The sequence below is a fragment of the Neurospora crassa genome, linkage group IV (assembly GCF_000182925.2).
Source record: "Neurospora crassa OR74A linkage group IV, whole genome shotgun sequence".
In the NCBI taxonomy this organism is placed as follows: Eukaryota; Fungi; Ascomycota; class Sordariomycetes; order Sordariales; family Sordariaceae; genus Neurospora; species Neurospora crassa.
The window spans coordinates 837,204-851,695 of record NC_026504.1 but is presented as its reverse complement, the minus strand read 5'-3'; the positions used below and the strand labels follow the sequence as shown (position 1 = coordinate 851,695).

The 14,492-nt window shown below is 51.3% G+C and overlaps 6 protein-coding genes across 7 annotated transcripts; 5 read left to right on the top strand and 1 right to left on the bottom strand.

Annotated features, from left to right (window-relative positions):
* Positions 1-192: 192 nt before the first annotated feature.
* Positions 193-1,641, top strand: NCU04953 (penicillopepsin; the record flags this gene model as incomplete). Its single annotated transcript, XM_954308.2, has 2 exons — positions 193-1,449; positions 1,517-1,641. The coding sequence occupies exons 1-2, from the start codon at positions 270-272 to the stop codon at positions 1,639-1,641; spliced, it is 1,305 nt and encodes a 434-aa protein (XP_959401.1). The 5' UTR covers positions 193-269.
* Positions 1,642-2,647: 1,006 nt separating this feature from the next.
* Positions 2,648-5,355, top strand: gh3-4 (glycosyl hydrolase family 3-4). The gene is made up of 3 exons (XM_954307.2): positions 2,648-3,408; positions 3,472-4,576; positions 4,653-5,355. The coding sequence occupies exons 1-3, from the start codon at positions 2,716-2,718 to the stop codon at positions 5,060-5,062; spliced, it is 2,208 nt and encodes a 735-aa protein (XP_959400.1). The 5' UTR covers positions 2,648-2,715; the 3' UTR covers positions 5,063-5,355.
* A 1,130-nt stretch (positions 5,356-6,485) lies between these two features.
* NCU04951 (hypothetical protein) lies at positions 6,486-7,501 on the top strand. The gene is made up of 2 exons (XM_954306.3): positions 6,486-6,722; positions 6,794-7,501. The coding sequence occupies exon 2, from the start codon at positions 7,010-7,012 to the stop codon at positions 7,328-7,330; it is 321 nt and encodes a 106-aa protein (XP_959399.3). The 5' UTR covers positions 6,486-6,722; positions 6,794-7,009; the 3' UTR covers positions 7,331-7,501.
* Positions 7,502-8,303: 802 nt separating this feature from the next.
* Positions 8,304-9,515, top strand: NCU04950. 2 transcript variants are annotated; one of them, XM_011395821.1, is made up of 2 exons: positions 8,304-9,026; positions 9,131-9,515. In XM_011395821.1, the coding sequence occupies exons 1-2, from the start codon at positions 8,777-8,779 to the stop codon at positions 9,226-9,228; spliced, it is 348 nt and encodes a 115-aa protein (XP_011394123.1). In that variant the 5' UTR covers positions 8,304-8,776; the 3' UTR covers positions 9,229-9,515. The 2 variants fall into 2 exon arrangements, with proteins under 2 accessions (XP_011394123.1, XP_011394122.1); XM_011395820.1 differs by having other exon boundaries at positions 8,304-9,515.
* Positions 9,516-9,715: 200 nt separating this feature from the next.
* On the top strand, positions 9,716-10,930 carry NCU04949 (hypothetical protein; the record flags this gene model as incomplete). Its single annotated transcript, XM_954304.2, has 2 exons — positions 9,716-10,307; positions 10,411-10,930. 2 exons carry the CDS (start codon positions 9,716-9,718, stop codon positions 10,788-10,790), a joined length of 972 nt encoding a protein of 323 aa, XP_959397.2. The 3' UTR covers positions 10,791-10,930.
* A 203-nt stretch (positions 10,931-11,133) lies between these two features.
* NCU04948 (hypothetical protein) lies at positions 11,134-12,787 on the bottom strand (the record flags this gene model as incomplete). The annotated part of the gene is made up of 3 exons (XM_954303.3): positions 11,134-12,043; positions 12,126-12,243; positions 12,322-12,787. 3 exons carry the CDS (start codon positions 12,785-12,787, stop codon positions 11,134-11,136), a joined length of 1,494 nt encoding a protein of 497 aa, XP_959396.3.
* Between the last annotated feature and the right edge of the window lie 1,705 nt (positions 12,788-14,492).

Below are 14,492 nucleotides of genomic sequence, written 5' to 3'. Positions count from 1 at the left end.
CTAGATGGCAAACCAGTCTAGTGATTCTGGTAAAATCACACCTCCTGAGGTCCAAGCGGTCCTGGGTTTGAATGAATATTGCCTCTTTGCTGTCCTCTCAACAACATAAAAGATCGCTGCAGTAACGAGCTTACTTTGTTTCCTTCTTAGCTACCTTAGTCTGTATCTTTTTGTTTCTTCCCATTCGCTTCTGCTAAACTCTACCACCTGGCGTGGTAGTTGTTGCCTTGTTGTTCTTCTGTCTTTTGAGTTCTCATCACTCCCTCACCATGCCTGTCTTATTCAAGCTCTTCATTTTTAGCGTCTTGCTTTCCCTGGTGGTGGCTGTGCCGCTCACCAAACGCTCATTCAAAGTCGAACGGGTCAGGAATCCGAACTTCAAGGGACGCAATGGCCCCAGGGAGCTGTTGAAGGCGTATCGGAAATACCGAATGCCAGTTCCACAACCCCTACTTGATGCCATGAACAACCAAATGAACGGCACCACACCGACAATCACATCAATAACCCAGGCAGACACAGACACCTCGGAGAGCGAAAGCCTGCGGCTAGACGCTACTGGTGGCAGCAGTACAGCACCGGCGGCAGGAACGGCTACTGGTGCTGTCACGGCCACCCCTGAACAGGACGACGTCGAATATCTTGCTCCAGTCACCATTGGCGGCCAAACCATCAACCTCGACTTCGACTCGGGTTCATCCGATCTGTGGGTCTTCAACACACAACTTAGCCCCCAGTTAACAGCTGGCCACCAAGTCTACAACCCTGCTGCATCCAAGACCTTTAAATTGCTACCGGGACATACCTTTGAAATCAGCTATGGAGATGGCTCTGCTGCTGCCGGTAATGTCGGTACCGACGTGGTGGAGATTGGCGGTGTTTCTGTCCAGAACCAGGCTGTCGAGCTTGCCACCAAAGTCACCCAGACATTCATCCAAGATACCCAGAACAATGGCTTGCTCGGCCTTGCCTTCTCCAAGCTCAACACCGTCCAGCCTCAGCAGCAAAAGACCTTCTTCGACAACGTTCTCCCCTCTCTCGCCGAGCCCGTCTTCACTGCCGATCTCCGCCATAATGCCGTCGGTGCTTATGAATTTGGCCGCATTGATAACACAAAGTTCACGGGACAGCTGGCATGGATTCCCGTCAACACAGGCATGGGCTTCTGGCAGTTCACGACATCGGCCTTCTCCGTTGGAAACGGCCAGGCTGTGAAAGTGAAACCGGCACAGGCTATTGCTGATACGGGCACCACTCTGATGCTCGTTTCCCAGTCAGTGGCCAACGCCTATTATAGCCAGGTCCAAGGAGCGAAGAACGATCCAAACGCGGGAGGAATTACATTCCCCTGCAACACAAACCTTCCGGATCTCTTTGTGGATGTGGGTGGGCGGTATATGGCCCGCATCAAGGGCGATGACATCAGATTCTCCCAAATCGATGCCACTAGTAAGTTTACACCATTTCCCTTTTATAACAAGTCAAACACTAGATGCTAACATCGATGCTCTTTTAGCTTGCTTTGGCGGTGTTCAGCCCACGACATCTGCGTTGGAAATCTGGGGAGACATCTTCTTCAAGTCTCAATTTGTCGTTTTCAACGGCGGTAACAACACGCTCGGCATGGCCCAACATGTGTAGTAGCACATGCTCTATGTCGACTAGTGACAACCGCCATGACTGTTCTGCGCCGGTATGATTGATATAGTATACCTAATAATATCATCTTGAAGAACAGGCCCTCAGGATCTATTGGCTTGCTTTAGCTTGGCCGGTGTAAGTTATGTGATTACTCAGCTTGACTTGTGACCTCCGATGTCAAGTGGACAACTGATTTTTCAGGCCTGTCTCTCAGCTACATGAACCTCGGTGTTTTCTTTCTCGGAAGCACGGTATATGAATGATTGGTGGGAACGTTTACACGCAGTGCACCAAGATCTCTGGTTGATCGTTTCCGCGAACCATTTCCCATCTCGTAACAAAGTTGCATTTGCCTTGCGGCTATAACCCGGTCCCGCATTCAATCCGACACCACAACCAAAAAAACATCCCGGTCCTCAGAACATCACGCGAGCTTCAAAGGCACCATCCCCCGCATTCCAACTTCAGCACTGACGACTGTGGCTTCGGCGTGAGCTTCTCTTGGTACCATTTCCAGTCCCGAAAACACAATGGGAGCTCGGCCGTTCTCAGGGGAGCGGGGTGTTGCACAGCGCGAGAAGAGGCTACATGTAGCCTAATTAATATATGGGAATGCGGCCCGGCTGTTGTTGGTGGTCACAACCGCTCGGGATGTTTCCTTGGCCAGTTGAAGAACATAGTATTCGCTCGCCTCGTGTCCTTCCGAAAGCCACAACATCTCGTCCACTGCCGGAGCTGCACCCCGCCATTTATTTCGCACATGAAGCATGACCCTACTGCATCACGATGATCTTTCGGGGCCTCGGCGCCCGATGTTTTCTAGTCTGAATCCAGGTCTTACATGCCCGGAAGAAAATACTGAAGATGGAATTAGGTAAAGTGGCGCTAGCTATCCGTTCAGGAAACTCGCCGTGGTTCCGACTGGGCATTTCTTGGACTTCAGTATAAGAGAAGGACGTTTCTTGGTTTGGTGAGAAGGGAGGGAGAGGTTGACCTTATGAGAGGAATTCAACCCTGGCTGAAGGACCACCAAGAAGAACCGGGACAGTCACAACACTCAACGAAGCGCCCGACATGCACCTTCGAATATTTGCGGTGTTGGCCGCGACTTCCCTCGCCTGGGCCGAGACTAGCGAGAAACAAGCTCGTCAAGCTGGCTCAGGTTTTGCGGCGTGGGACGCAGCCTATTCTCAGGCAAGCACTGCTCTCTCCAAGCTTTCACAGCAAGACAAGGTCAACATCGTCACCGGAGTCGGCTGGAATAAGGGCCCATGTGTTGGCAACACCCCAGCTATTGCATCAATCGGTTATCCCCAGCTCTGTTTACAAGACGGCCCTCTCGGCATTCGGTTTGGAGGAAGTGTCACCGCGTTCACGCCTGGTATCCAGGCGGCTTCAACATGGGACGTCGAACTGATTCGACAGCGCGGCGTCTACCTCGGTGCAGAAGCCAGAGGGGTTGGCGTACATGTCCTTCTTGGACCCGTGGCCGGAGCGCTTGGCAAGATCCCCAATGGTGGACGTAACTGGGAGGGCTTTGGTCCGGATCCCTACCTCACAGGTATTGCCATGAGCGAAACAATTGAAGGGATCCAGAGCAATGGTGTACAAGCTTGCGCCAAGCACTTCATTCTCAACGAACAGGAGACAAACCGCGATACTATCAGCAGTGTCGTCGACGACCGCACCATGCATGAACTATACCTCTTCCCTTTTGCCGATGCCGTACACTCAAATGTTGCAAGTGTGATGTGCAGCTACAACAAGGTATGCTCATCAATGCCTTCTTGTATGTAACCTGATGGATCTGAATGGCTGACGTGCGTCTAGGTCAACGGTACGTGGGCATGTGAGAATGACAAAATCCAGAATGGCCTTCTCAAGAAAGAGCTAGGCTTCAAAGGATATGTCATGAGTGATTGGAACGCCCAGCACACCACGAACGGCGCTGCAAACAGTGGTATGGATATGACGATGCCAGGCAGTGACTTTAATGGCAAGACGATCCTGTGGGGACCACAGCTCAACACCGCCGTCAACAATGGCCAGGTCTCCAAAGCAAGACTGGACGACATGGCCAAGCGCATTCTCGCATCGTGGTATTTACTCGAGCAAAACTCAGGCTACCCTGCGACTAACCTCAAGGCCAATGTTCAAGGAAACCACAAGGAGAACGTTCGCGCAGTGGCAAGAGACGGCATTGTTCTGCTGAAGAACGACGATAACATCCTCCCGCTCAAGAAGCCTAGCAAGCTGGCAATCATTGGGTCATCGTCCGTTGTCAACCCTGCGGGAAGGAACGCCTGCACCGATCGAGGATGCAACACCGGTGCGCTCGGCATGGGTTGGGGCTCCGGCACGGCCGATTACCCCTACTTCGTAGCACCCTATGATGCTCTCAAGACGCGGGCTCAGTCCGACGGAACAACTGTCAACCTACTCAGCTCTGACAGCACCAGCGGCGTAGCCAACGCTGCCTCCGGAGCCGACGCGGCACTAGTCTTCATCACAGCCGATTCCGGCGAAGGCTACATCACGGTCGAGGGCGTGACCGGCGACCGTCCCAACCTCGATCCCTGGCACAACGGCAACCAGCTAGTCCAAGCCGTGGCTCAAGCCAACAAGAACACCATTGTCGTCGTCCACAGTACCGGCCCCATCATTCTGGAGACTATCCTCGCGCAGCCGGGCGTCAAGGCGGTCGTGTGGGCCGGTCTCCCCAGCCAAGAGAACGGCAACGCCCTTGTCGATGTCCTATACGGCTTGGTCTCTCCCTCGGGTAAGCTGCCGTATACTATCGCCAAGAGCGAAAGCGACTACGGCACTGCCGTGCAAAGGGGAGGGACGGATCTGTTCACTGAGGGTCTGTTCATCGATTACCGCCACTTTGACAAGAACGGTATCGCTCCCCGGTATGAGTTCGGTTTCGGTCTTTGTAAGTTTCTCCCTTCCCCCTTCCGTAGTAGGTAGACAACAGTTTACTCACCTCTTCTGTACCTCAAAATATGCAGCCTACACGAACTTCACCTACTCCTCCCTCTCCATCACCTCCACCGCCTCCTCCGGTCCCGCCTCGGGTGACACCATCCCTGGCGGCCGCGCCGACCTCTGGGAAACCGTGGCAACCGTCACTGCCGTCGTCAAAAACACGGGTGGTGTGCAGGGCGCCGAGGCACCCCAGCTATACATCACCTTGCCCTCTTCCGCGCCGTCGAGCCCGCCGAAACAGCTCAGAGGGTTTGCAAAGCTGAAGCTGGCGCCCGGGGAGAGCAAGACAGCTACGTTCATTTTGCGGAGGAGGGATTTGAGTTATTGGGATACGGGCAGCCAGAATTGGGTGGTGCCTAGTGGCAGCTTTGGGGTGGTAGTGGGTGCTAGTTCGAGGGATTTGAGGTTGAATGGGAAGTTTGATGTTTATTGAGTCAGCTGTAGGGAGTAAGGGCTGTTAGCTGACTTGCCTGAGAATTAGCTGCCTCTTTCCTTTTTTTTCTTTCTTTGTGTCGCTTTTGTTTTCTTGGACAAGACCTCTTCCTTGGATCAAAGTTTGGAATGTCCAGCACGTGTGTTTATTTGAGCGTGGGCTCGGATATTGAAGACCAAGCCTCTAGCCAGACTATGTGGTCTCATATCGATGAGTAGCGCTACAGCGAAAGAGCTTCAGGGAGCATCTCGAGTAGCAACGGATTAGGTCGAAGTGCCCCCCATGCTCTTTTGCGTCCTCTTTCCATGGGTATCATGCTTATGTGCAGCTACCTGTGCAGGTTGTCGGACTTGGGACCAGTACTGGCTCCCACTCTTTGATCTCAGCCCTCTATGTCATAACTGACTCCCATCCAACGCCACCGGGTGTCTGGCAGTAAGATCATCACCCTTCCAACTCTCGGTAGCCGGGGCATTAGAGGCAGCCAGCAACGACAAAAACCGAAATAACCGACCGCCATCCATTCCCCGGATTCCATCCCGCTTGTTGTTAACTTGAGAACCATGGATCATGCTCAACAATCCCCATTTGCCCATGGTGCCGGGATCAAGGGGCGATGGTAACTTATCATGTCACACAATGACACGCTTGTCTCCGGACTTTTGTTGTGGTACCATGCACGCTCCGAATATGGGATGTTAGAGGTCACCCACAGCAACTGTCCTCCTTGTGCCCAGAAGCCAGATACCGTGCTTGCCGCGAACCTCTTTCCCCTCCTGCCCTTCGTCGTTCTTCCCGCCAAACAGGAGCCGAAGCCTCGAGGCTAGTTTCGACAAGTCGCTCACTGTCCCTGCTGCGCTTGTAGCCGGCCAGTGTGATCGGGAAGGTAGTCAAGAGTGGACTTGACAACGAATGCAACCAACCGGCCCCCTGCACCTAGCTTATCACCCAAGATAGTGAAGCTGATAGGGGCACACCTACCTAAAAAAGATCACCTGTTTGTTGATCACGCCCCTCCTCCGTGTGCCCTTCATTGCTGGAACCCGCATGCTTTGATTGGAAAAGATGTTCACACCAAAACCCGCGAAATGCGCTCATGAAATGTGTCAGACTGCCCAGTGTGTGTGTGTGTGTTCGTATCGATGTTCCCCTCACCTTCCGGACCCTACGGGTAGTGGGCGGGGGGATGGAACTGGTCGAGAAGGAAAGGATGAGGGGATTGCATTAAACTGAGTTCAGGGCGACAGGGCGTGACGGCGTGGATGGCCCCTTATTCGTCTCACCATTTCACTAGTGACTAGTGTCGATGTTACCTCCCCTCTAAACTACACTAGGTGGTGGGCTGCTAGTGCTGGGCAGTTAGCGTACGATGTAGCGCTGCTGCCGCGGGTAGGGCTTGGGATATAAAAATTGAACTTCCCCTCAGACTTCAATTTGGTGTTTTCTTTTCTTTTCTTTTTTTTTTTTTTTAAGACTCTTTGACTTCGTAGGTATCAACGGCGCTTTGACCACCAACCTAACCCAAACAAATCCCCAACGACAACAACAACAACAACAACAACAATCAACATGTGTGGAGACTCTTGCTCTTGCGGTGACAGCTGCACCTGCGCCAACTGCCCCAAGCACAGCAAGTAAATGCATTTGATCATGCAAAATTGTAAGTGACACGCGTGCATGTCCTGCCTGTGTTGATGTCCGAACCGAATCAAATTTTCTAACATCACCCAGAAACCAACTCCCAAATTGTTTCAGTCTCGACATATCCATCCCTCTTTCGACGCCTTCCGAGTGTTATCATCAAGACATCGCCTCTCATTGAACCGACTGCCTAGCAGAGGGGAACCGGAAACACCGATATGGAGTATCACCTCACTGTCAACTTTCAACAACTGCGTTCCTTATGAATCAATCGGTTTCGGGTTTCGGTCTGGCTGGAAGTGATGGATGTTCGGGTTGCCGCACTGGGAAAGCTTGTGGATGGATGAACGACTCGTCGTGCTGCGTTGGACAAACATCAGATTAAGCTTTAAATACAAGGAAGATGACCAATCTTCTTTTCCGTTGCGTTCCCTGATGCCACAACTTTGTGGAACCCGGTTCGAATCGCTACATGTTTGGATGGAAGTTCCGCTGTGTTGTTTGAAACCGGCAGATGCTTTGGACGTACTGGAGGAGAGTTGTTGTGAGAGGGAGACCTGCTCGTGTTTCATTGTGTTCCTATGTTGCTCTATCGACATGGCGAAGTGGGCTGGGAAAGGTGAGTGATGACCCTACATGCGGCTCCCTCTTCGACTCTTTTCTTGGCACTGGGGGTCAAGTATCGATGTGAGGACACTGCTATACTCTGTCGGCTTCGGCAGGGGTTTGCTTTTTTTTCTTCTCTAATATAAGTATGCAGACTGAACCAATGCAGTAAGTTCTTATTTTACGAATCCCATGAATTCACAGATATCGTGTGCATAACAGTGATCCCAACAGCAAGACGCCCGGTGAGTTCTCCTAAAGGACTGACACTGCTGACACAGCCACTGTCCCAAAAGGTAAGTCTAGCATGAAAGCTTGCCACCTACCATGCCAAAAAAAATTAACTTCTTTATCTCCCTTCGTATTATGTGACCCACAAAGCGTTGAGCAGGACTGTTGGGGCTACATATGGGCCTAAGATGGCCAATAGTTTAGAAAGGAAGGTCCCATACCCCCGAAGGTTCACAAAGACTGACGTAAAAATCACACCACAGCGTACAGTATAGTTGCTCAACAACATCCATTGGTACTCCGATCTATAACCTTGTGAGAGCGTGAAATGGACACAGGTGTAACCCAGTGGAAGGACGATGTTCCCATTCCCACCGGACTGACCGAGTAGCGAGACAGAATGCCTTTTGGCCAAATCCAAACACAAGCACAAGCTTAATGCTCTGTTTGGGTAGTGGTTACTGTGGTTGACACCTTGCCACTCACCAGCAGCATGTCGTGGAAGTAGCAGCGAGGCAACCTGTTCCCATCCCATACCGGTAGGTAGTCTCATTGCTGGTTTCAAGTTGATGCGATATGCTCTTATGGCCTTCAGCTCAGCTGCCCTCCTCCCACCGTTGAACGTCCGGTGATACCCAAACATAATTCACTGCGCGATAAGTCATCACCACCATCGACCGGTAGGTATAATTTTCCGGTGTCACTTGTCTCAACATGAGATATATGGCGATGCAGGGACTTGTGGACAATCTGCACGATCGGGTTGTCGAAGAGTACCTAGGTAGAGGTAGATAGCTTCAAGATGGTCTTGGACAGCACGGCACAGCCACGCAGTCGAGGTCCAGACTCGATATTGTACCTGTAGATCTCGACGTGGACCAGATTCCAGAAACATCGAATGAATTAGATCCAGCTGTAGATACGGTAGGTAAATCAACAAAGGCAGCAGAAGACCTGAAGGATGAATGATTCCTTCAAAACCTCCCTCCAACCAACCTCCCATCCAACAGTGCCTCCGTATTGAAATCTCAAAATCCGACACACAAACATACCTACAACCCAGTGCCCACATCCAACTCATCTTTACTCCCTATTCTCAAACTCGAACTCAAACTTAGACTTGGTCTTCAAGCACCCCACACATCCATCTCTCATTTCATACCTACTTCCGACAATCAACAAACCAGTAACACCCAATCACGCCTCACCACCAGAAGAAGCACCACCTATTCAAACATGTGCACCCAAGCAATCACCCAATCCCTCTGCTCCCACTGCAAGGAGCTTCTCCTCGAAGTCACCACCGAAGAACGCTGCCCCAAAGTCATCCAAGCGCAAGCCTACACCTTCTCGTGCGGCGCCAAGAAGACGACCAAAGCAAGGGAATACCCGAGGAAGTGCGTTGCGTGTATTAAAAAGGAGAGGGAGGAGGAGGAGGAGGAGGGGTCGGATAAGAATGGGAGGAGCAGGATGGGGGAGAGATCAGGTAAGTCCAGTCCCGTTCGGATAGAGACGGAGCATCTTTCTTGTGTTGTTTGTTGCTCGTACGAGCACTGCATGTGCACATGGCTGACTTCTACCTCTACCTAGTGTCAGCAGCACTTTTGTTGAGCCCCTTCATTGCTGGTCGAGGTATCCGCTGCCATTCGTGCCCTTCTGTTTGGCAGCTGGGAGGACGGAGTCGATGAGAGGGGAGGAGGTGTGTTGTCTTGGTTGGTTTAAGCGTCAAAGGGGTGGATGGATCTCATGCCTTTTTTTTTTTTTTTTTTTGGGACTCTATGAAATCTCGAATAAGATGTGTTCTTATCTATGGGAGCGGGAAGGACAGGAAACGGGTCTTTTAATCACGTGGTAGGGTCAAAACACACTGAACCACCAGCTCCCATATACGGGCATCAACATATCGTTCGGACGGAGGCATTAAGGGGACGAGGCACGGGTAGTAGCGAAAGCTTAGCGGGCAATGTAACAGGGGTACCTTTAGTTGAGCTCTTGCCTATTTGAGCCACCCCTCTCAAGCTTATTGTTAGGTACCTACCTCTAGGTACCTACTTATATCCCATGCACCTACTCCCTTTCCCTCCTTGTGCTTTTCCATTTGCAATCTCTTTCCGCGCCAGCTACCAGCTTCCTATCCCTCGGGTTCCAATGGAATCCCCTTCCAATTCAACAATCATGGAAACTTCCACAGAGGCAACTCCCCAACCAAGCGAGTCGTACGAAGAGCTTGAAAGCCCGTACTTGCCGCCCCATGTTAGCCTCTCTCCAGAAGTTGATCGACTGGTTTGGGAGTTCAAAGGCACGTTTCCCTCGGCGATTTCCGTCATGTCCAACGACAGCGGTGCCCAAGGACACCTGGAACCATTCTTCAAACCGGCAGATGCAACCGACGACCAGAACCCCGAAAACACCAGCACCGGCACCTACCACCCCATTGCCCTCCTCCCCATGACCGACCCACCCGCGTCCTTGATGACCGTAGCCTCCGTAGACCTCGACAGCTGGGAAAAGAACTGGGTGGAGTCGCACGAATGGCACAGCCAAGTACACGGCGAATTTGTGACCTACGGCGATCTCGACGACGACATCCGGCCGTGGCTAGATGACCCAAAGGAGGAGGATCCTTATAACTGGGAAGCAGATTCTGACACGGAGTTTCTGATCAAGTGCTGCGGGGAGGATCGGCCGGTGCGCACGTGGGGAAGGAGGTTGAAGGTTACGCCAGGAGGTGCAGGGGGATTTGTCACAATTAGGGATTATATTTGTGGTGCGTTTTTGTTTTTCTTTATATTTGCCTTTTGCTTCTTTTTTGGCCGTTCAATCACCTCCCTGTCATGTCCTGGATCTTTGCTAACGATGCGTCACCTCAGCTGTCCATACTTGGCTTATAAGTATGCGCGACGACGTTTTGAAAGCCAGGGGCGTCAGACAGTACGATCAATGCGACGCATCGCATCCGGAATTCGAGTGGATGGTAACTTTTTACGACGATGAGCCAGCACATTGGTTGGTAGAGAAGACGGAATGGGTCCGCAACCATTGCCCGCTCAGTCAAGATAGCATTGATGCGGCTAACGCGATGCTGCGTTCATTGGGAAGTAGTGGCGATGTGGTGAATGTGGTGAACGTGCCCGTTGGAGGGATGGGTATTCGTACTAACCCTGGAGGCGAGGGACAGGAGGAGACAACCGAAGGACAAGAGGAACGGGAAACTGAGCTAGAGGGAAAGGGGAAGAAAATCGAAGGATAAGTGGAAGTGGAAGACGAGGACAAGGACACGGAAAAAGGACAAAGGAAAATGGCATTGAACGAGGAGGAACCTGAATTTCAAGGGCAATAAGAAATGAGTAGGGGGGCACTAGGAGGTGTGTGATATCGATGCAGCTAGTGGCAGGAGAAGGTGGTAAAACCCATGTAGCAGAATTTCAAATCTTGTCGTACACAGGAAGGTAGTTCGCAGATTGGAGTAGAAGTACATGAGATCCTTTGCATTCACGAATGTCCAAAAATGGGATGTCACACAATGTTCCTGATCCTCCACATCACACCACTACCTTTCCGCTACCCAACTACCACGGTGACTTCTCTTCCTTTTAAATAGCGGTTGCAGACGCACAATATGAACTTCCGTACGCAATTACACTCGAAGCAACTGCCGTCCCACATGCGTTATTTGAACAATCTCTCAGGCCGTATCCAAAGTTGGCATTCTTGCACAAACAAGACGGCGCGGGACTAGCGCAACCAAGAGTCGAATACTGAGCCACCATATTGTTGAAGCATATCTGACCGCAAGAGGGTAGAGCAGCTAAGCCGGTGGTAGTGGCAGTGTGGGTAGCAAAAGCTGTAGAACAATATGCGCTTCCGAAAGAGGTTACCGTGCTGCCAATAGCAGTTCCACAGGCTCCGTTTGAGCAATCGCGAATGCCGTTCTGGAAGTTGACGTTGTTGCAGAGACAATAGCTATCTAGAGCGGCACATCCCAGCGCGGAATATTGGGCAAGCATGTTCTTGAAGCACGTTTGGCCACACGAAGGCAAAGCAGCCAGACCGGGGATTGTAGTGCTGGGAGGTTTTGTGGTAGTTGTAGTTGCCGCAGTGCTTGATTTGGATGGTGTGGTTGAGCTTCCTGTTTTGGTAGCGGAACTAGAGGTTGTGGTCCTCAAGCTGCTTGTGGATAATGACTTGGTCGTAGTACTAGTTGTGGCGGTTGATGTTGAAGCTTTTGAGGTTGAGGCGGTTACGGGATTGCTCGTTTTAACGGTGGCTGTGGAAGATGAGGTTGTGGAAGAGGTTGGTTGGCGGTCACAGTTCCCCAACTGGCATTTGCCGTATGCGCAAAAGTCAGGGCCAGTTCCGCATCTCCCAGCTGCATTGCAACAATCTCCCCATATACCCGTACAGGACCTAAAGCCGTGGTCTCGGCCACATGTACCGTCTGTGCTATAGACAGCATCGCCTACACATGCACCTTCGTAGCATGTTCCCTCTGCACAGTCTTCTCTGATGTTAGGAGATAGCGTTAGATTATACTTAATCAGATGGAGCTAGGTAAAGGTAGTGTTTATGATTGACAAGGACTTACGCAGAGTCGCCGCATCTCCAAGTTAGTGCATTGCAACATTGACGCCCAGTGCCGAGACAAGTAGCATTTTTGTGAGGAGGACCGCAAAGACCGTCATAAGCTCTGATGGGTTCGATAACTACGGTGTGCAAGCGGAGGTCATTACCTAGTCTGTAGATGAAACAACGGCAATCCCAAGTTTGTGTCTTTCACTTACACCCTCGAACGCAATACTCGGTGTCGGCTTCAATGTTGCCGCAGTCACGATCCAGCCCTGGATTCAACCCGAATAATGTGTCGACACTGATCCTATTTCTCGCAGCAAGTGCGGTGCACGTGTAGTAGTTGATCTCCATGCCCTCTGTGCTGTCGGTATCTCGACAGTTGATCTCACCCGGCTGGGGGTCTTCGTTGATGAGGGGGCTGATGGTGACTGGCACCAGCGCGGCCGAGGTAGAAGTTGCCGTCGCGGGTAGGGAGCTGGAAATACCGGCACTTGCAGTGGTTGTAGAATTGAGAGCAGCATTGGTGTCGGACAGGTCTCGTTTCTCAAATTGACCCGGTTCCCAGTATATAGGCTGACACTCGCTTTCCTTTGCACAAACTGTGCTTGCAAGATAGAAGAGCGCAACGAGATAGAATGCAAGGCGCTGGGGCCATGCGCTTCCGTGGGGTAGCTGCATGTTGGAGATACCTCTAGGTAGAGGTAGGTAGGCAAGAGCGGGAGTCTGGTTTTTTGGTCGATGAGATGTCGGGTATGTGGGAAGTGGAAGGTTTGGGCGAGGGCGACATGACATGGACAAGCAGCTCCAAGAATGGGCGGCGACGACAAGGCAGTTATTGTTTGGAAGGAGAGTATTGCGGTGCCGTGCCTTCCATCTCGAGAATTTGATGTTTTTCCCGTAGTGGAACAGAACGCGTACCTACCTGTGTTATCTCGGGCAAGTCCATTGTGTTCATCCCGTCCGTTGTTCCCTCCATCATTTCCGGGCAATGTGACATCCTGCTTCAATTTTCATGTGATAGGATTCGAAAACGTCCCCGCTAGCTTCGCGAGTGCGACTTCCAACCAACAGAGCGGCAAAAATCGTGATGCGGCTTACGAACTCAAATAGGCAGGAGCTATGTATGTTGGATCAGTCAGCCTTGTCGACCGAGTCGGCCGGATTTTGCCAAACGTTAAGCTTCTGACATGTGCACTTTCCCGGGCGGTCCGCATCTCCGTGAGTCCATTTCCTTCTGCAGCGCACACAGTACACAATGCTGAAAGTCTACATAGGGGTCCGTTTCCCGCGTAAAGTCATTTGAAAAGTTGCATCCAGTCCCCATCACCACCAACATGAACCTTTCCATCCTTGCCATCATGAATATTTGCATGGCCATCTCCCAAGGTAGGTACCAAAGTACCATATCTCTTAATCCTAAACTTCAGTCATCTCTAGGCTATGCAACACTCGCCATTCTACACATGGACGAATCGAATAACAACATTGACGGCGAACCACGAGTCCAAGACAAAGAGCAACGGCAACACAATTAGATACTATTCACAAACAACAGCCCTAGAAGTGCAGTGGTGGTGGACTTCGCCAATGCCCATTCACCGTACTCCTTATCCCATATGTTTCCATGCGCTTCTCTTCCAGAGACGACCCATGTGGGACGTTGACCGGCATGGCCGCGGCTGCTCTGTGGAAGAACGTGCTTCAGATGGGGAACAGTGGTATTGTTTAATCTTACCTAGGCACCCGTCGCAAGTACAGCGGTGGCGAGTAACTACTGTACTTACCTTTCGCAGAGTTCCCATGGTTGACAAGCATCTAGGATACTTACCTACATCTCGTCTTGTTCTCGGCCAGTGCTCAAAATGTGGTCGAGTCCGGCGCATGTTACAGTCATTCGCAGCAAGAACAATCCAGACTCTCGCCAGTCCTCAGGCTAATGACGCTTGTCCGGGCTCATGGGGTGATTAACATGAGAAGCGGAAAATGGAACCGAAATCTTCATTCCAAGGGTCGCAAACCCCGCGAGTGTTCCCCGAGTCATACCTCACCGAGTGGTGCTGAACACACCTTCCTCATACAGCCCAGGCCGCTTTCTCTCCCATACGACATGTTTGGTCAATCCATCTCTACCTAGCCAAGCTGAAGAGCATTGGTGGATCTAGTGATTAGTAAAGACACACTCAGAAACCTAGAGGTAGTTTTGGTACATGTCGAGTTGCTCAAGTATAACCCATGCCTACCTCTAGGTGCTGTTACCTGAGAAGTTCAAGCTTTGTTTATGCCACTTCTTTTATCTTGTTGTTACAGATTGGGCCACACTCAGGACATGGCCGTCTTGCAGCTTCTCGCGCTTTTTGCGCAGATTTTTTGTATATTCTCTCCC